This window comes from Pantherophis guttatus, chromosome 1 (assembly GCF_059756535.1).
Source record: "Pantherophis guttatus breed Tessera chromosome 1, ASM5975653v1, whole genome shotgun sequence".
Taxonomy (NCBI): Eukaryota; Metazoa; Chordata; class Lepidosauria; order Squamata; family Colubridae; genus Pantherophis; species Pantherophis guttatus.
In genome coordinates, this window is record NC_142063.1 from 178,320,609 (window position 1) to 178,341,944 (window position 21,336).

Below are 21,336 nucleotides of genomic sequence, written 5' to 3' on the forward strand. Positions count from 1 at the left end.
TCCCCGGGAGTCACAGGGTCAAACCCCTCCCAGATAACATTCTCAAGACCCTCCTCCATCACTCCATCCGAATCTACCCAATCAGAGTCCAGACCTTCCCGAATTTGAGTGACTTTGTCATGCAGGAATTGCACAAAATCCTCAGCCCTGACCTGCAAGGGGTCTTCCCTCGCTCCCAGATGAAGGAGGGAGCAGGTCACCCTAAACAGGGCTGCTGGGCGGTTCTCTGCAGACCTGATAAGAGTGGAAAAATAATTAAATTTTGCCGCTTTTATCGCCACTAGATAGATCTTAATATGAGACCTCACCAGTGTTCGGTCAGATTCGGAGCATCTGGCCCTCCAATCACTCTCCAGGCGTCTTTTCCAGCACTTCATCTCTCTCAGCTCCTCGGAGAACCAGGGAGCCAGGTGAGATCGGCATCGAGTCAGAGGCCGCAAAGGCACGACACGATCTAGAGCTCTGGCGGCCGCCCTATCCCAGGCGGCCACCAGCTCTTCAGTCATGTCGTGAGCCAGAGCCTCAGGGAATGGCCCAAGCTCCGTCAGGAACCTATTCGGGTCCATCAGGTGCCTGGAACGGAACCACCTAATCGGTTCCATCTCCCTGTGGCGAGGTGTAGCAGTTCGAAAGTTCATGCGAAGGAGGGAGTGATATGACCATGACAAGGGCTCGATGACTAAATCCCGTCTTTCCAGATCACTCTGCCACTGACCAGAGACAAAAATCAGGTCCAGAGTGTGTCCCCTCATGTGAGTAGGGCCTTGAACTAATTGGGTCAGGTCCAAGGCCGTCATGGAAGCCAAGAACTCCCGAGCCGCCATAGACGTTTCGCTGACAGATGGCAGGTTGAAATCCCCCATAACCATAAGCCTGGGGGTATCAACCACCACCCCGGCTATCACATCAGGCAGCTCAGGCAGGCCGCTGCCACGTAGCAGGGAGCCAAGTACGTAATCAGCAGGCCCATCTGCACCCCACAACCCCACGTCACCAGGAGGGACTCACATCCGGCTATCTGAGGTACAGTGGTCTCCCTCGGACATAGACTTTCTTTAATAATAACCGCCAACCCCCCCGCCCCTACCCTGAGCCCTTGGCTGATGAAATGCCCGGAAACCTGGTGGGCACATTTCAACCAGAGGCACCTCCCCTTCTGGGCCCAACCAGGTCTCCGTGATACCCGCCACATCCGCTCCCCCCTCCTGAATAAGATCGTAAATGAGGGGGGCCTTATTTATCACGGATCTGGCGTTGCACAACAGCCGAAGGCCCAGGCCCTGAGAGTCTGTGCTACCTGGGGAACGAGTGAAGCCTTGGGGACTGGAGTGCGCAATCGCTCGAAGATAGCGAGAGCACACTCCCATAACATGATATGGCCCCCTGCTTCCACCATATCTGCCCCTCCCACCCACAGTACAGATCATACAGCCCTCGTAAGATTGAGTTCTAGCCCCCTCCCTGATGTCCAACCCTGCACCCCTAGTGCCGCTGCCCTCTGCCGGGCCCGGCCTTGACCCTTGTGGGTTCTCCCCCATCCCACTCTGGTCATCCCTGAACCCCTTAAAATTTTAGTTAACAATACATTTAAAAAACCCCTTAATCTCCTCTTTGACGCATGCCATCTCTCGGGGTTCCAAAACCCGTCATCAAGATAGGCCCTCAATAACATGGGGGGCCAAACCTGCGAGGGGGGGAATCTCACAGCGCAAGAAGCTTGGACCTTGAGCACATCCAAAACTCTGGGATGATGGTACAAATATGGCCAGGGAGTCCATAATGGTAGTCCAAAACCATCCAGGATTTGGACTAAAATCTTTTTTATTTCGTAATGGGTTTCCGCTTGCACCACCATAGGCTTGGGGGATGGTTGAGTCTGCGGTCTTAATCTGGATCCTATGGCTGGCTTCAGCAGACTGCAGTGATAAAACAGATGCACTTTCCCTAGAATGCGGGAGAGGTTAAGTTGAACTGTCACTGGGTTAATTACTTTCACAATTGGGAACAGACCCAAATATTTAGGTCCCAGCTTCTTACTAGGCAGCTTTAGTCTTATGTATTTGGTTGATAGATAAACCCAATCTCCAACACAGAAGGGAGGTTGAAGAGATCAGTGTTTATCCACTTGTTTTTTTACATGCCTCATCAACTTCTGCTAGTGCTTTTTTAGTGTTCTCCCAGCACTTTCTCAGCAACTCCATCCATGCAGTCACGTTCATGGAAGAGGGAGTTTCTCAGGGCAGTTCGGGCATGGGGATAAAGTCCATGCCTCTGGTGACCTGGAAAGGGGTTAATCCGGTGCTGCTATACATGGCGTTGTTGTAAGCCACTTCTGCAAATGGCAGCAGGTCCAACCAGTTCTCTTGTTGGTAATCCACATAGCATTTTATATATTGTTCCACCATTGCATTTGCTCGTTTCATTTTTGGCCACCAAAACTGCCTCCTAGCCAAATGCAGAGTTTTTAAGAATCTGAAATGGCCGGCCAGTCTGGAATCATGGCTGCGCTGTAGTACTTCCAGTCTCAAGCTGGCGGGGACATATAGTTTCAAACCCTTCCAAGCCAGTCCATCTCTCATGGTCAGGATATCCCTATTATCTATGAACTATGGGTTGGCTGGGACCACTACTTTCAGTGCCGCTGTCAGCTTGTCCCGGCTGGGATCAGGTTGTCGGCTGGTTTGGCCCCTGGTGGTGACTTGTGCAGCTGATTATGAGGGGGGAATGATGGTGTGGACGACTTTTTCCTTGTGACTATCGAATTGGGATTTTCTCGATAGGACATCAGCTAGTAGATTCTTTCCTGCTGGGATGTACTTCAACTCAAATTTAAACCGTCTGAAGTACTGTGCCCAGCGGATTTGTTTGGGAGACAGTTTCCTGGGGTTTTTTAGAGCTTTGAGGTTTTTTGATCAGTCCAGACCTCAAAGGGCACTTTACCCCCTTCTAGGAAATGCCTAGAGGAGAGCCCAGCAGACTGCGTAGGCTTCTTTCTCCCAAATGGCCCACCTCCTTTCAGTCTTGGTGAGCTTTTTGGACATGTAGGCACAAAGCAGGAGCTGTCCTTGTGGGTCCTTCTGTAAGAGCACGGCTGCCACGACTAGGTCGCTGGCATCCACTTGGATGATGAACTGTCGTTATGGGTCTGGTGCTGGAGGATTGGCTCCTCGGCAAAGAGCTGTTTTAATTTTTCGAAGACTCTTTGATAGTCCATTGATTAGGCGAGCGGCTGATACAGCCATGGTGCTGCAGGACGAGGCCTCATTTTTAACAGTTCTGTTAGGGGCGGGGTGACATCTGCGAAGGCTGGGATAAATTGTCTGTAGGTGTTTGCAAACCCCAGGAAGCTTTGAAGCTGTTTGTGGGTGCATGGGGTCTGCCAGTCTAGCACCGGTTTCACTTTTCCTAGGTCCATCTCCACCCCTCTGGTGGATATTCAGTAGCCTAGATAATCTAGAGAGTTTTGATAGAATTCACATTTTGACAGCTTCATATAGAGTTTTGCAGTGAAGAGTTTTTTCAGCACTTGCGCACCAGTTTTACATGTTCCTCGAGAGTTTCACTGAATATGAGAATGTAATCCAAGTAGACTACGACCCCTTTGTATAGGTGCTCATGCAGCACTTCATTAATTAATTGCATGAAGACTGCTGGGGCTCCCTGCAGACCAAACTGCATGACTTTGAATTGGAAGCTGCCAAGGGGGCCGTTAAAGGCTATCTTCCACTCATCTCCTTCTCTGATTCTTATGCGATAGTAGGCTTCTCTCAAGTCCAGTTTGGTGAACACCTTATCATTGGCTAAGTGGCTTAGCATGTCCTTCATGAGGGGGAGGGGGCTGATGTTCTCCACACACACACACCATTCATTCCATGAAAAGCAATGCAAAGCCTCACCTCCCCATCTTTTTTTTCTTTAAATAGTACTGGGGCCATGGCTCTGGATTTTGCAGGTTGGATGAAGCCCTACGCTAGCATGGCATCGATGTATTTTCTCAGATCTTCCATCTCTTTGGGAGTCATGAAGTACATCTTTGGCTTGGGTAGTTTAGCTCCCAGCACTAATTCGATTGTGCAATCTGGCATGCAGTGAAGGGGAGGAAATTGCAATCTTCCTCACTAAAGATTCCTGATAGGTCTCAGTACTCTTTTGGCACCTGCAGGCTGCCGAGCAGTCCCTCTGTGGCGGGGGCTGCAGCTTTGGACTTGCTGGTGTTGTTGGGGTCTGTGGCATCTTGGCCTCGCTCTGGCTTTATGGGTGGTAGTGGTCTGATGCCTATATTTAGCTTTCTATAGCCATCCTCCCAGGTGATGGTCGGCCCCCATTTGTCTAGCCACGTGAGCCCTAATATGATTGATTCAGTCATTTTTGGAGCTATGACAAATTGGATAAGTTCTTTGTGATGGCCCATTTCTATTCTGACAAGACCCGTGATTAGTGTGGCAGGGGCTACGCCAATGAGTGTCTCATCGACCTGCTCAAAGCAGATGGGCCTGCTAGGGGGCTCATGTGTATGCCTAGATGCTTGACTATGCGGAAGCTGATTAGGCATCTGGTGCAGCCAGTGTCAATGAAAACTTCCCCTTTAAAAAAAAAAAGGTTTTTTTTTTTTAAAAAAAAAACCTTTTTAAAAAACTCAATAAAGTATATTAATAAAAAAAAAAAAAAAAAGAAAACTTCCCCTTCCCCTTGGGCCCCAGTTTCTGGCACTACTAGCCTAATTTTGATAGTGAATGGCTTCGTTTACCATTGGGTCGTCATTGCCACTGCTCCCTCTGGTGGAGCTGGGAGAGGCTTCCCCGGCTGGAGTTCCCCTGACTTCATTGGGAAGGAGTGGAACCTTCACAGCCTGCTTGGCGATCTTCCCCTTCTCTGGCAGCTTCCGCGAGGTCCTCCTTGCCCGAGGTGTGGCTGGAGCCTGGGCTTGGGGGACCGGGGCTGGAGCCAACATTCGGATGCTCGGCGCCTGTGCTAACAACACTAGTAGCATTTGATAGTCCCAGACAGTGTGGGTTGCGATGTTTCGGGCGGTTTAGCCAGGGTTCAGTGACCCAGGGGTCTTCTCATTGGTTTCTCTGCAGTTGGCTTCCTATGGGGGTGGATCTCCAGATCCATGGCCACTGCTGTGCTGTACCATGCTTGTATATGTTCTGGTACTCCCCTGATGCCGCAAGCTTGTTAGAGGTCTGGGTCGAGGGCCTCCTTGAAGTGGTAGACAAATGGAGTGGTAGCACTCTGGCTAGTCCCTCAGCCCAAACTAATTACTTGGGAAGCCAGCCCATTTGCTTCAACACCTTGATCTGGGCCTCAGCTTTTACACTGTGGGCCATGTCCTCGAACCGACCTTGGAGTAATTGGACGAACTCGTCAGCATCTTCCAACTCAGGAGCTTCCTTATCATGAAGTTCCGCTAGCCACTATGCTGTTTCTCCCTCATTCATGCCATCTGCAATAGCTGAAATCAATTCCTGATCCGATGGTTATTGATTTCCATACTGGTTGATGTAAGCCCAGATTCAATTGAGGAAGTAGGCTAGTCTTCCTGGGGTCCCGTCAAACACCGCTCTGAACCAGGGAGGGGGAGCAACTGGTGGGGGTGGTTGCTGAGCTGATGCAGGCTGATGGGCTGGCGCTGGCTGCTGGACCGGAACCTTCTGTGGAACCATGGCTGGTTACTGGAACTACAGCGATGGCTGGGCCAGTACCAGCTGCTGGGCCATGGCTGGTGGCTGGAAGTGTGCTGGTTGATGGGCGGCCGAGGGCTGTAGGACTGGGGAAGGCATCCACTGATATTGCACCCACCCCTGACTGGGGTAAAATGCCCATCCAGGAGGGATCTGGTTTGCTGGAGATAGCCTGAAAACTGGTTGCTGGAGTGGAATACTAGATCCCCATAGTCCCGGTTGTGGCCCTCTGTAGCACCGAGCCGGGCTGGTTCAGTGGGATTTGTTGCTGCGCCATTCCCATTCCTATGGTGGCTGTCACCCTGGTAGTCCTGGCCCGATGTGTGAGGCTATGAAACGACCCACTCCGTGCCAAGTGAAAGGAGGCCGATGCCCCGCTCAGTGGTGCTGCAGCTTCCTGGCTCGGGAAGTTGAACATAGGTTGAGCCACAGCCCATCTGGGTTGCTCGGTCCCAAGAAGTTGAGGAGCACTGCCCATGCTGAGTTGGCCGACATGCTCCAGGAGGCCAGCTAGTGACTAGCTGCGTGACGGTGGCGGGAATCACCATTCCCGGGAGTCCTTGTGGCACAACTGCCCTGGCAACTTCCACTCAAGGATTAGGATCTGTTCCGCCCTGCCTCCATTCATCCACGGTTCGGACAGCATCGCCCCAGTCATCATCTCTTGGAGTGGCGCAGCTCCGCAGCTTCGCCCGACTCCCATGTCCGCGGCTTGCTTGGGTGCCGGCTCTTTGGGCCGGGCACCCAGCTGTCGGTCCCTTTCTATGGCCTCCTCCATTTCCACCACGACAGGGGAAGGGGAGTAGATGGTCTAGACATAGCTCGCCGAACCATTCCCTGTGGCTCCCTCCGTGGCCGCCTTGTTTTCCTCCATCTTCCCTGAGTCTTCACGCTGCCCGGTTTCAGGTCAACATTCGGGGCTCAGGACCCCGGACAGCACCCCAGAGCCCAGGGATCTGGTTGAATTTTTTAAGGGTGATTCGGTTTAATGCACATCTGAAAGCTTTCAGGTTTTCCCCACTCTAAGGAAAGTCCAAGTCCCTGCCCATGTGACATGTCCATCACATGGTCCAATCAAAACACCTTCCCAACTGGAGATGCCTCCCAGTTCCAGCCCTCCAGATGCAGGGCAAGATGTCCTTGACTCTCTGAGAAAGGAATGTTATTATGACTATATATCACCCATGCTCCATACAATCTCCCCTCCCAATCTCCCATAGTAGTAAATGTGGCAGGCCTGAAGGCTCAATGCAAAAGATGGCTTCCAAGCCTGAAAGAATATACTAAATGAAAAAATAACAATAAAGGAAGTGACAGAAGTGATAAAAAACAGAAAAGTGATAAAATCCCAGGACCAGATGGGCTACCTGCAGAATTCTATAAATGCTTTTCAGACACGTTAAGCTCGCCATTGAAGGAAGTTTGTAATGAGCTATTATCAGAGTCTAAACTACCAAATACATGGACAGAAGCAAATATCACTCTAATACCTAAAAGGCTGTAGATTTGACTAAATTACTAGATCAGCGAAATACTGTGGACATTAACTTAGACTTCAGCAAGGCATTCGACAAAGTAGACCACAATCTACTTCTTTTTAAGCTAGAAAAAAGTGGGATAGATAGCATCACCACCAGATGGATTCGTAACTGGCTGACAAACTGTACCCAACAAGTAGTCCTTAATGGGTCTATGTCTATATGGAAGGAAGAAAGCAGTGGGGTACCACAAGGATCCGTCTTAGGCCCACTACTCTTCACTATCTTCATAAATAACTTAGATGAGGGAATACAAGGGGAACTTACCAAATTTGCAGATGATACTAAGCTGGCAGGAATAGCTAACTCTCTAGAAGATAGGCTCAAGATCCATCTGGATCTTGACAGACTTGAACACTGGGTCCTATCTAACAGAATGAAATTCAATGTAGAGAAAAGTAAAGTCTTATACTTAGGCAAGAAAAACCAAAAGTACACATATAGACTGGGTGAAACCAGGCTTAATAGCAGTAACTGTGAGAGGGATCCTGGAGTCTTAGTGGACAACCAGCTAAACATGAGCCAGTAGTGTGCAGCAGCAGCCAAAAAAGCCAATGCAGAGCTTCCAGTTGACATCGCGGCAATACAGACACGGGGAATGGGTGTCCACGTCCCCTGCACTGACTTCTCCATGTTTGTGGACTCCAAGAGGAGCCAAAGTCACCCTGTAGGGGCAGTGAAGCAAAGAGGGGCACCCTGAGAGATCGAGGAGAGTCACAGCTCTCCTGTCACCCCCAGGGTTCCGTCTCCCTCTCAGCCACAGCAAGAAAAGGAAGCAGCCTAAAGATAGCCACCACAAAGCTGGGACAGCCGATGAACATCTAAGACTGGTGCTGGAGCAAAGTAAATGAACAGTGAGTGGAACTGGGGGAGAGGGTTTTTCTTTTACTTTAAATTTAACCCCGAGGAACAATTCAGAATTATTTGCTGAGAATCATCTGTCAAAGTGGTGTCTAGGCATTCTGAGAAACCACCAGACCGGAAGTGAAGGGTGCAGGAGTGAAAATAATAAACTTTGAAATTTTGAAATATATAGAAAATTGAACCCTTAAGCTGGGAAAGCGTGGTACTGGGAAGGCATTTTAAAATGCTGGAATCATTTATTTGCAAAACTTATTCTGTTTTTATAATTCTTCTATAAAAGAACGCTGGATATGTGGTGATATTGAAATTTAAGCCAAGAGTGCTACCTGCTGATGAAAGGGAAAATTACAGGTCTGGAAATAAGCCTATATTACAAATTTGGAAAATATCTATTTGAAGGTGTGTGAAAATTTCTATTGGATTACTTTTAACCACCCTATGACTACTGCATTATTGGAGACCCAAGTATAACCTCTGGGACTACTTAAATGGAATGATTGTTAACGTATGGGACATAAAGAATTGGGACTAGTGTACTCCTTGAAGGGTAACTTAAAGATTAAATAAATAGTTCTTGAACTGCTGGATAAAAATTGAATTTTTTAAAGCAAAACAAGATACTTAATAATAAGAGATGAGTGGAATTGTGAAAGAGATGGACTTACTTTTTCAAAATACAAAAGACATCATGTAGAAAGGATTTAAGGAGATTATGGAAAAAATGGAAAATACCATACAAGTGATGATGAGTAAAGACCAAGACACCCAGGAAAAGGAGGAATCAACAGAAGGAATGGAGGAAGACAAAGAGGAGGCAACAATGTAAATAATAATGGTTGATCAATTAAACCGGGAGGAAATATATTAAGAGAGTGGGAAGATATGTTTGAAAGGAAGATAGAGGTCCGAGTAGAAATGTTAGAAATTAGGCAGTGGAAGTGGGTAGAGGTGGGAGGAATACTTAGATTAAACATCCAAGAAGCAGATAAAGATTTAAGAGAAATTTGGGAGGCAAGTCAAAAAAAAAAAAGCATAGCAATTAAAATATTAAAGCGGGCAAGGAACGATGGATTTCTTTATTTTTATATTGTTTTTTTTATTCACTTCTTTTTTTCTTATTTTTCTTTTAAAGCATAGCAATTAAGGTATTGAAGCGGGCAAGAGGTGATAGATGGATGATTTTTTGTTTCTGTTGTACTGTTGTTGTTTTTCCTTTTCTCTCTCTCTCTTCTCCTTTTTCTTTTTTTAAATAGGTGACATGATTAGAAGTTAGATAAGAAAGAAAAAGTCTCTTAACAAAAGGTGATATGATTAAAAGCTAGAATAAGTGATAGAAATAAGAAAAGGTGGAATATTAGTATATACATTTTTATATCATAAAATGAAAGAAAATATGGAATAATTACACAATGATAGATTATAATTTAATATAAGTATGTATTATTAGAAATATATAAGCAGGTTGAATGTAAGGATTATGATCAACTTGATTAGTTTTATTTGTATTAGAATGTATGACACCCAGGTGCCACACTGTTCACACATTGATTTGATATATTTTTTAAAAAAATATTTTAAATATTTTAAATTTAAATATTTTTTTAAAAAAATAAAAACCCGAACCAAAAAACCCAATGCAATCCTAAACTGCATTAACAGAAGGATACAATCAAGATTAAGTGAGGTGTTAATACCACTGTATAAAGCCTTAGCAAGACCACACCTAGAATACTGCATCCAGTTTTGGTCACCACACTATAAAAAAGATGTTGAAAGTGCAGAGAAGAACAACCAGGATGATTAAGGGACCGGAAAAAAAAGTGCAGAGAAGAACAACCAGGATGATTAGGGGACCGGAGAATAAAAAATATGATATATGAAGAACTGGGCAGGGCTAGTCTAGTGAAGAGAAGGACCAGGGGAGAGATAATAGCAGTGTTCCAATATCTGAGGGGCTGCCACAGAGAGGAAGGGATCAAGCTATTTTCCAAGGAACTTGAAGGCCAAACAAGGCATAATGGATGGAAACTGACCAAGGAGAGATTCAACCTAGAAATAAGGAGAAATTTTTTAAAAGTGAGAACAATCAACCAATGGAACAGCTTGCCTTCAGAAGTTGTGGGAGCTTCATCACTGGAAGCTTTTAAGATTTGTTAGAAATGGTGTAGGGTCTCCTGATTGGGTGGGGGGTTGGACTAAATGACCTACAAGGTCCCTTCCAACTCTGTTACTCTAATCTATAATCAGATAAAAAATTATAGACCAATATCTCTATTAAATGTGGACTACACAATTTTTGCCTCAATAATAGCAGAGGGATTTGACCGGAAGCGCTGCAGTGAGACAGTTGGAGATTAGAGGACTCTGATGAGACCCGCGAAATCCCGGGCTGACGAACCGCTGCAGAGGGGTCTTTGGACCAGATCTGTCCTGCAGGGACAGAGAAGAAAGAGAGGCACCTCAGAAGACCAAGAGGAACAGGCAAGTTCGGAGGTTTTTCTCTCTGACTTTGCAGCAGGGGGCGGCGGCCATTACGGCCACCAGTAAACTGGGGCAACCGGATTAAGCAATGGGCAGGAGCGGAGAATTGAATAGAATATTGAAGCTGGGTGACTGATATTTAACTCATAGGCAGAAAGAAAGAAATAAAGACTTTTAAAATAACTGTAAACTCCTGGAGCTATAATAGTGGCTAATAGGCGTGAAGGACAGAAAAAGAAGATTAAGGTGGAAGTTATAAAGTGATAAAACCCGACTAGAAATTTGTTTTGGATTTAAGTAATTGGAGAATTTAAAAAAAAAATCAGAAGAATTAAGAACCCAAAAAGATTCTTTTTAATTTGGAAACTTTAGAGAGAGGAAGATTAAAAGAATAAAGAAAAATTTGTAATAGAAGGACTGGTTAATGACTTTAAATTGAAACTAAATTGGAATGCAATGCGCAATTTGGACTATGTATATTTGGACTGAATTTTAAATTATTTTGATGTGTATAAAGGTGAAAAAGAAGAAAGGGGGAAAAAAGTCAAACAAGCTAAATCTGTTACAGTGAATTGCAACTAAAATGGATGCCTTTCAAGTTTGTTACTTGTAACTACTTGTAATTGTGGATTGTAGAGAGCCATCTTTAGGACGAAAAAATTATTACATCACTGAATTTTTATTTTGGAAAAAGAAAGGGAAAAAAACTTGGGCTTTGAAAGGGATAACAGTTGTGAGAAAGTTCAAGGAGGTTTTGTTTGTTCACAAGTGTTTTGGCTTGGAGAAAAGAGGGGGGGAGAAGGACTATAACGTAACTTCAATTGGAATAATATCAACTTAAAAAGAACAAAATGGTGCAGGAACTGAAGGAAATGATGATAACGATGTACTTATCATTGAAAACTGAAATAAGGGAAATGACTAAAATGATGCATGGAAAATTGAAACTTGATCAGAAAATTGACTTAGGATACACTCAAGCTGGAAAACAACGAATGAGAAGCAAGAAAAAGAGACTTATAATAAAGAAGACGACAAAGACAAGGAGACTGATTATGGAAAATTAAATGATTATTCGGGTAGCAATAATAAAAAGGAGAACTTTTAAAAATTACGATGGAAAAAATAGAAAAAGGGGAAAGAAACAAAAAAAAAGAGGGTGGAATAGAAAGAATATAAAAAACTTAAATGATTACACTGGGATTATCAGTGAGAAAATAAGAAAAAGGGGAAAGGAATGGAAAATAACAGGAAAGATACAGCAAAATAAAAGAGTTTATGATTTTAAAAAACAAAATTATTACATTGGGACTAACAGTGGAAAGATAAGAAAAAGGGAAAAGAGAGTTCAGGATTTTAAAATACAAAAAAGAAGAAAGGGAAAGAAAAAGAAAAAGAAAAGAAAATATAAAGATGGGAAGGGAGAAAGAAATGGAAGAGGAATATGGGGTAAAGGAAATGACTACTAGGGTAGTGGATTATGGATTAATTAGATATATTTAACTGGTCCTTATAAAATATTATAAAAAGGTTGAAGTGTATTATTTGGAATAGTTGATAAAGAAACAACTATTTGAGATTGGAATAAGAGAATTTAAGAAAATAGTTGGGAATTGTATTATGTTATTTGAATTTAAAATTAGGGGCACTGGAGTAAGATTGATATTAAATTGATTCTCTAACTAATCAGTGAAACTATGATGTCTGGAGTATAAGACACAAAAGTATAAATAATTGATGAAGTAATAGAATGGTAAATAATAAACCATTTAAGTTAATATGAAGAAATGAACTGTATCTTTAAGGAAGTGAGTATAAAATATATGGATGTATGATGAATGTAAAAACTGGAATATTTTTAATTAATGAAGGGTACTGTAACAAATGGAATATTTCTAATTATATATTTGGAACTTAAATAAATAAGAAAAGAAAGTTGAAATGACATTGGACTATGAATTAGTTAGATATATCTAATTGGTCTTGATAAAAATGTTGAAATGTACTATGTGGAATAATTAGTAAAGAAAAAACTATCTGAGACTGGAATAAGAGAATTCAAGAAAATAATTGGGAATTTTATTATGTTATATGAATTTAAATATAGGGGTATTGAAGTAAGACTGATATTTAATTGATTTTTTTTTTCTTTATTGAATATGTTTAACTGTTGAAATGTATTATTTGGAATAGTTGATAAAAGAATTATTGGTGAGTAGAATAAGAGAATTTAAGGAAATAATTGGGGATTGTATTATGTTCTGTGAATTTAAATTTAGGGATTCAAATTTTAAGGAGGGAAAAGAAAAAAGGAATTATACTAGCATGAGACGTTAACATGAAGGGTAATATTGGTTTTTTAAATTTAGAGAAAATAAAAGATATGAGAAAAATTGAATACATAAAATTGTGTTAAAGATGAACAAAAATCTGTACAAATTTAAAACCGGGCCAATATTCTGTTCAGAAAAGGTGCATTGTATGTTTGTTTGTGTGTTTTAAAAAATAAAAAAACTTTACAAAAAAAAAATAATAGCAGAGATTGAAAAAAATTCTGACTGAATTCATCCACTCAGATCAAAATGGTTTCTTACCAAAAAAGCAAATAAAACACAAGGATTATTCTAGATACACTAGAATACTATGAAACACATCCAGGAAAACAAATGGCACTAATCTTTTTAGATGCTCAGAAAGCTTTTGATAACGTAAGATGGCCATTTATGATACATTAATTAAATTATATGGATTTTGGAGAAAAATTTATGAATGTAATCAAGACGATGTACCATAAACAAACAACAAAAGTAATTGTAAATGGGGACTATACAGAGAATTTTAATATAAAGAAAGGCATAAGGCAAGGATGTCCACTATTGCATTTACTATTTATATTGATTTGGGAAGTCTTGAACAGGAACATCAGACAAGATTCAGAAATTAAAGAAATAGACATAAGAGTGGAAAGATATATACAAGCTTTTGCAGATGATCTGGTATTCATTACAGAAGAACCGTTGGAGAAAATTCCTAAACTATTAAAAAGGATAGATATGATGTCAACAGGCTCAGACTTAACCCAGACAAGACCGAATGGCTGTGAGTATTGCCACCTAAAGACTATGTTGATTGTCCATCCTTGGTCCTGGGGGGGGGGAGAAAGTGTCCCCCTCAGAACGGGCTCGCAATTTGGGTGTCCTCCTAGACTCACAGCTAAGACTGGAACAACATCTGACAGCTGTGGCTAGGGGGACCTTTGCACAGGTTCGCCTGGTGCACCAATTGTGACCCTACTTGGATCAGGAGGCTCTCCTCACAGTCACTCATGCCCTTGTCACCTCACGATTGGATTATTGCAACGCGCTCTATATGGGGCTACCCTTGAAAAGTGTTCGGAGACTACAGTTGGTCCAGAATGCAGCCGCGCGAGCTATTGTGGGTGCACCTAGATACACCCACATTACACCAATTCTCCGTGAGCTGCACTGGCTCTCTATCGGTCTCCAGACGCAATTCAAGGTGTTGGTTATTACCTTTAAAGCCCTACATAGCTCAGGGCCAGGCTATCTTCGAGACCGCCTTCTACCGCATAGCTCCCAGCGACCGGTAAGATCCCACAGAGTTGGTCTCCTCCGGGTCCCATCAGCTAAACAATGTCAGTTGGCGGGCCCGCGGGGGAGGGCCTTTGTGGCTGCCCCGGCTCTCTGGAACCAATTACCTCCTGAGGTCCGGACCACCCCCATCCTATTGGCCTTCTGGAAAGTGGTGAAGACCTGGCTTTTCCGGAAGGCCTGGGGCCGTTGATCTCGCTATGGCAATCTTGCGAGACCCGACCATGAAATGGAGTGTATGGGTTTTTAATGTTTTCTTTAAAAAAATTTTTACAGGATATTGTTCACATTGTTTTTTTTGTTTGTTTGTTTGTTTGTTTGTTTGTTTTGCTGTAAGCTGCCCAGAGTCCCTAGGGAGTTGGGCGGCATAGAAATGCGACAAATAAATGAATGAATGAATGAATGAATGAATGACTGAATAAATAAATAAATAAATAAATAAATAAATAAATAAAGGAAAGGTAACAGGACTGAAGATAAACAGAGAAAAAACTAAAGTTATAGTAAGAAAACCTCACACAAAAACGAAAAGAACAACTGGCAGAAAAAGTGAAATAGTTAAGAAAGTTAAATATCTGGGAATATACTTAACAGCAAGATATGCAATAATAAAAGAAGATAATTATATAAAATTATTCAACCAAATAAAATTAGATTTGTAAAAATGGAAAAATTTACATTATCAATGTTGGGAAGGATTGCTACTGTAAAAATGAATATCCTAGCAAAACTATTTTTCCTGTTCCAAACAGTACCTATAAAAATTGAAAAGAAATTCTTTGATGATTTGAATACATTGCTCTTAAAATTTATTTGGCAAGGAAAAAAAGTTAGAATTAAATTGAAAATGTTACAAGAATCTAAGAAAATTGAGGATTTGGACTACCAGATTGGCTCTTATATTACCAAGCATGTGTTATAACATGGCTAAAATAATGGATATACCTCAGACACAAGAGACTGTTATATTTAGTTTAGAAGGACGTGATTTACAACTGGAATGGCACGCATTCTTATGGTATGAGAAGAATAAAATTCACAGATACTTTCAAAATCACTACATAAGAAACTCACTATTATCTTTATGGAAAAAAATAAAAGCTAAGATCTATTTGAGAATCCCAGAATGGCTCTCAACAATGGAAGTGTTTACAAATCCAAATCTGACGAAGTTTGAAAAAATTGTGACATATAAAGACATTTTGGAAACTGAATGGAAATTAAAATCTAAGCAAGATCTTGAAGATCAAGGTATTAAATTATCATGGTGGCCTCAATTGCAAAAACATTCTAGATAGGAGAAAGACATGATATGTATGGCTTTTATAAAAGATAAACAGCCTTCGATCGGATATTGTTGAATTCTGATGAAAAACTAAGAAAATATATAATTTCTTACTAAATTGGAAATGGAGGATGAACAAGTAAAAGACACAATGATACAGTGGGCAAAAAACTTTGGATATAATACAGAATTAGAGAAATGGCATAATTTATGGGAAAGAAACTATAAATTAACTATGGCAAATTGTTATAAAGAAAACTTATATAAAATGTTTTATAGATGGCACTTACCACCTGCTAGGTTAGCTAAAATGTTTAAAAATATGTCTAGCAAATGTTGGAAAAGTAACCAAAAAACTGGCAGATATTACCATATGTAGTGGACCTGTGCTAAAGCAAAAAAAATTGGGGGCAAAAATACATGTGGTTAGAAAAGATGATAGGAAAACATGTAGATTTTAAACCTGAACTTTTTCTATTAGGTATAGCACCAGAAAAATTTGATAAGCAAAATATATATTTAATATTGCATGTATTAACAGCAACAAGGATTATATTTGCACAATATTGGAAAAATGAAGAAATACCACAAGATGAAGTGATAATTAGGAAGATACTGGATTGTGCAGAAATGGACAGACTTACATTGAAGATTAAAAAGAAAGAAGATACAGAATATTATCAAACATAGAACCTATTCTACCAGTGGTTGGAAAAAAGGGGTGGAGATTAAGAATGTAGTCTATACTGCTAAGCAAATAAAATAACCCAGACAACACGATGTTTATTAAGCATTAACAAAATGTAAACAATAGAAAATTAATAAATAAACATTTTTTAAAAAAAAGTTTCCTTTTGTTCAGTGAGCTTACTTCCAATTAACGTATTTTTCGGAGTATAATATACACCATTTCCCCCCCCTAAAAGAGGCTGAAAATTTGGGTGCATCTTATACTCTGAATGTAGCTTTTTTGAAGCTTTTTTTCAGCCCTAACAAGGCGCTAATGAGGCACTAGTGAGCAATCTTCCCAGCTTTGGCTAGTCCCTCGACTCCGCTGTGCTTTAACAAGGCACTAGCGAGTGAAGCAATCTCCATGCTTTGATCTGACTCTCAGGTGTTCTTCAGAAGCTTTTTTTTCAGCCCTAACTAGGCGCTAGCCGAGTGAAGCGATCTCCACCCCCCACCCAGTGCTTTGCCTGCTTTTCTCATTGCTGCTTCCTCTCAGCTGTGCCTTAGAAGCTATTTCTTATCCCCAAGCAGGGGATAAAAAACCAGCAAACTAATGTGCTGAAGCTGACCAAACTAAGGACGCTAGCCAGAGGAATACCTTGTAGGCAGATTTTTTTTTCCTATTTTCCTCCCCAAAAACTAAGCTGCGTCTTATACTCTGGTGTGTCTTATACTCCAAAAAATACAGTAAGTGAGAATAAGGCAGCAGCCTATTGCTACTGCTCACATACCTATTTATCTGTGGGATAACAGCTTCAGTATGAGTAGCAATGCCAAACAAGTTATTTGATTTGATTTTGTATCAAACAAAAGAAAAGTTTGGTTAAAAAAACTATTTTAAATTCTGGATTTAAATTTCTTCATATTTTCTAATGCAAAGGCCTCTTTTGTTACTTATTTGCTGCTCACAAGTTCCTGAGAAGAATAAAAAAGACATATGATCTATATATCTATACCCAAAATAGTATTTTGTTTTGTAAGATGCCCAGAGTCTACTGGAGTGGGTAGCTATATTAAATTTGACATATAAAAAAATAAAAAATGTTGCATTGTAAATAAATAGTACATAAAGAAGAACTGATTTTCTTCAGTTAGATTATCTTTTCCAAATTATTTACCAATTAATGATTTCTAACACTTATAATTTTAATTTTAATTTTAATGTAAGCAGTTTGTGGGTAAAAGTGTAGTAAAGTGTTTTTCATGACATAACTATGAGAATAGTATAGTTTTTGCCATTTTCTCAAAATTTTGATAATAAACATGTCCGGAGAGATTCAGGTATTTGTCCTACTATGAAATGTGAGAAATATGAATTTACATACTTGTAACAACTTTCTCAACCAAAGGCCGGCTTTCTCCGTTTGGCCCTTGGGCATAGACACTAACCACATACTCAACTGTAGGTTGTAGTTCATCAATTGTGACTTCTGTTTGTTCTGCAATAAATAAAAATATATTTATAAATTGTCTTAGCTATTCAGTTGCCTATCAAGAAGAAAGACAACTAGTTCTAAATAAACCTAGGATAGGATAGAAACTGTTTCAGAGCAAAAGAAACAATTTAAACAGATTTCACAGTCACAAATATTTTGACAATGTAAACGTAGAAATACTTTTCTCTAGAAATAGTCCATGGTATCCATTGTTTCAGTGTTTTTAAAAACAGATCGTCATCAGAAGTTTTAATCATGTGTAAATTACATGTTTAATAAGACCTACATTTTTGGCAACCATTCTTTTAGCAAGTGTTGCAACAGCTATTCCTGTTTTAGAACAACATCTCAAAATCTGACGTAGGGAAGTTTTATAATCTATGACTTCAGTTCTTATGACCCTTAGATAGATGGTAGCAGCTGCTAGTATTCAAAATTTCAAATATAGTAAGACATATTTCCTTTTTTTTTCCTTTAAAGAATGGTCTCCATGCCTAACATGAATTGCTTTTTAAATACTCTAGAAAGAGATTCAAAGGTTATTTGTTACCTGTGATACACAGTCTTCATGCTAAGCAACCTATTTATTTATTGGATCAACTGCATCTGCTTGATTTGCCATAATATGCTAAGTCAAAACCACCACAATTTTCTCAAATGCTGGTCAATGTGGTTGTGTATAATCAAAGGCTATGGGTTCAAACAAACCAACGGCTATCATCATCTCAAAAAATGCAAAGTAGAATGATTATGACATAATTATGACATAATTATGACATACAACATAATTATTAATATCTTTATATTCAAATATAAATATTTAAATATTTGAATATCTTTATATTCAAATATTCAAAATGCCTTTATAAAGAGATACTAATTTCTTCTAACACTGGGGGCATGAGGATAACTCAAAAATTCATGGGTTGCCACATTTTATATTCCACAGGAGACCTTCCTCTACATCAGTGGTTCTCAACCTGGGGGTCGTGACCCCTTTGGGGGTCGAACGGCCATTTCACAGGGGTCGCCAAAGCCCTCTCTCGCCCCCCCGACGCCTTCACTCACCCTCACTCTCTGCTCTGTTGGACCGCTAGCGGTTCGCTTACCCCGCCCACCCCCAATCTATTGCTGCCTCCTGAGTCCCAGCTGATGGCTAGAGGAAAAAAAACTGTTTAAATTCTTGCTTCAAAGCCTGCCCCTTGGCCCGCCCCTCCGCACCACTATTTATTGCCAATAAATAGTGGTGGGCGAGGGGCGGGTGAGCCAGCAATTTAACAAATGGTTTGGTGTTTTTTTGTAATTTTATTGGCCCGCGGAGCTTCAGCATAGGCTAATTAGCCCTTGATTAGATCGGCTCCCGACTCTCAGCTGATTTGCTCTCCGCTGTTTTGCTCAGGGCTCTGCTGCTTGCTGGAGCAGATTTTTTCCCCCCTAGCTATGCTGAAAAACGAAACTGAAAGTAAAGCAGGCTGTTGGCTTTGCTGTTGCTGCAACGTTGGAAAATTAGGCAGGCAGATTTCTTTTCTTTTTCCTCACCAAAAAAGGTAGGTGCAAACAATGGGAAATTTAGGGAAAAAGAGGAGAGTTCAAGATTTTAAAACACACACACACACAAAGCTCTATTTAACTAGGGAATTGTAATAATTGAGATACTATTAATTGTATATTGTATTGAAAGCAGAAATGGTTAAGTTGTGGTTTGGTGGAATATATGGGGGAAATTATTTGGTTTATCATTATTGGTAAATATAATTAATTGATTTGTAAGAAATTGGATTGCATGGAAATAATTGGAATATTCATGTTCATATTGATTAATATACAAAAAAGGTAGTTATATAACTAATTGATTTATATTAAAATGTTGAATTTATATTAAACAAATGTAATATTACATAATTAACCAATGTGAGGATGGATATAAAAATAGATGACAATGGGAAGGGGTATAATATAGAATAGAAGGGAAAAATTGAATTTGATTAAGATTAGAGATGAGGATGAAGGGTAATATTGGTTTTTTACAAAAATAGATGAGAAATAAATATGGCAAAAAGGAAATATAGAAATTGTAAATTTAATTGGTATGACTAAACACTATTTAAATTTGTGAACCGGCCAAATACTCTGTTCAAAGAAAATACATTGTATGTTTGTATGTGTGTTTCTAATTATTGTTATTTATTCATATTTGTTCTCTTTTATTCTTTAAAGTTTAACAATTCATTCTTTACCTTAATATCTTTATATTTGTTTGGGGTTGGCTTTCTTCCCTTTCATCCTTTTTATTGTACAGCAATCTTTCTCCTCAAACCTACCACCTCTCTCTTTTCTTTCCTTCTTACTTTCTCTTCCACCCCTCTTCTTCTTCTCCCTACTTCCTCTTTCTTTCTCCTTCTCCTCCTCTCTTCCTCCCTCTCTTACCCTCACTCCTACTCTAATTTCCCTTCCCTTCCTTCATCCCTCTCTATTGCTGTATCCTTTTATGCATATGGACTACTCAGAGGGCTGAAAAAGTTATTTCTGACTGGTCCTCGCACTTTTGACCAGTCCTCGAATTTACGACTATCCTCACATTTTACGTTTTTTGCCCTATCTTATCACCATGGTGAAAAGAAGCAGTTGTGAAATGAGTGACACGGTTGTTAAGAATGCTGCACGGGCATAAATGTGAGGATGGTCATAAGTGTGAGGATCAGTCAAAAGTGCGAGGACCTGTCAGAAATGACTTTTTTCAGCCCTCTGAGTAGTCCCTATACACATAGCCATGGCCACCTGGTCACATGACCAGCTAGACACGCCCACCCAGTCACATGACCTCCAAGCCACGCCCACAAAATAAGCCACACCCACAAAACCGGTAGTAAAAAAATTTAGAACCCACCCCTGGTTGGGGGTCACCACAACATGAGGAACTGTATTAAAGGGTCGCGGCATTAGGAAGGTTGAGAACCAATGCTCTACATGCTAAGATCACAGTGGGTAGCTGTCAAGCTAATTTCTCTTCTCCCAAGTATATTTATATAGGATTTTATATTTACAGGGCCATGTAGCAACTACATTTTATTGTTTTACCAGTTCTCTTCTTTTTAACTTTTATCAGTTTTCTTCTCCTTGTTAATGTTTTTTAATATCTTAATCAAATCAAATTTTTATGGCCATAGACCAACATAAGTAATGTTTTAGTAATATTATATTCTACAGTAAATTTTGGTCTCTACATAGGTATAAAACAGTACTTTGAAAGTACAGGATGACTTGCAGACCTTGATATCTTAAGAAGCAAGGAGAGAAAACAGCCACTCAGATAATTAGGTATAAGGTGGTTTGGGTTTTTAAAGGCTAATAATGCACCTTCAATTGCACTATGAAAAAATGGACAGAGTAGGTTTTTTTCAGCACAGCATTGTAACCTTTTGTCTAATGCTCTGATTATATGTCTAGTTCCCACAGTCTTCATCAATGGAAGTTTTTAGACATTCCTAAAAAATAGTCCTACATAGATCATATTATATCATCTAATTACATTGTGATTAAGGCATCAACGACTGCATTGTAATCAGACCAGCTCAGGAATAAATTATAATATGCAAGCATGTTCCTTACTACCGCCACAATTCAGAAATCTGACCCAGTTTTCTAATGATCAATTGCACCTCTCTCTCATCTCAGGGCATAATTCCAGTTTATTCATACTCATCCATT

At 40.5% G+C, this 21,336-nt stretch overlaps 1 protein-coding gene across 27 annotated transcripts in view; it reads right to left on the reverse strand.

Moving 5' to 3' along the window:
• The window catches only part of FN1 (fibronectin 1), a 236,467-nt gene that overhangs the window by 46,374 nt on the left and 168,757 nt on the right, over nucleotides 1–21,336 (reverse strand). For all 27 annotated transcript variants that reach the window (XM_087882202.1, XM_087882200.1, XM_087882197.1 and 24 more), the window contains one exon: nucleotides 17,518–17,631. In XM_087882202.1, coding sequence (XP_087738328.1) covers nucleotides 17,518–17,631 — 114 coding nt within the window. The remainder of the gene's footprint in view (nucleotides 1–17,517; nucleotides 17,632–21,336) is intronic.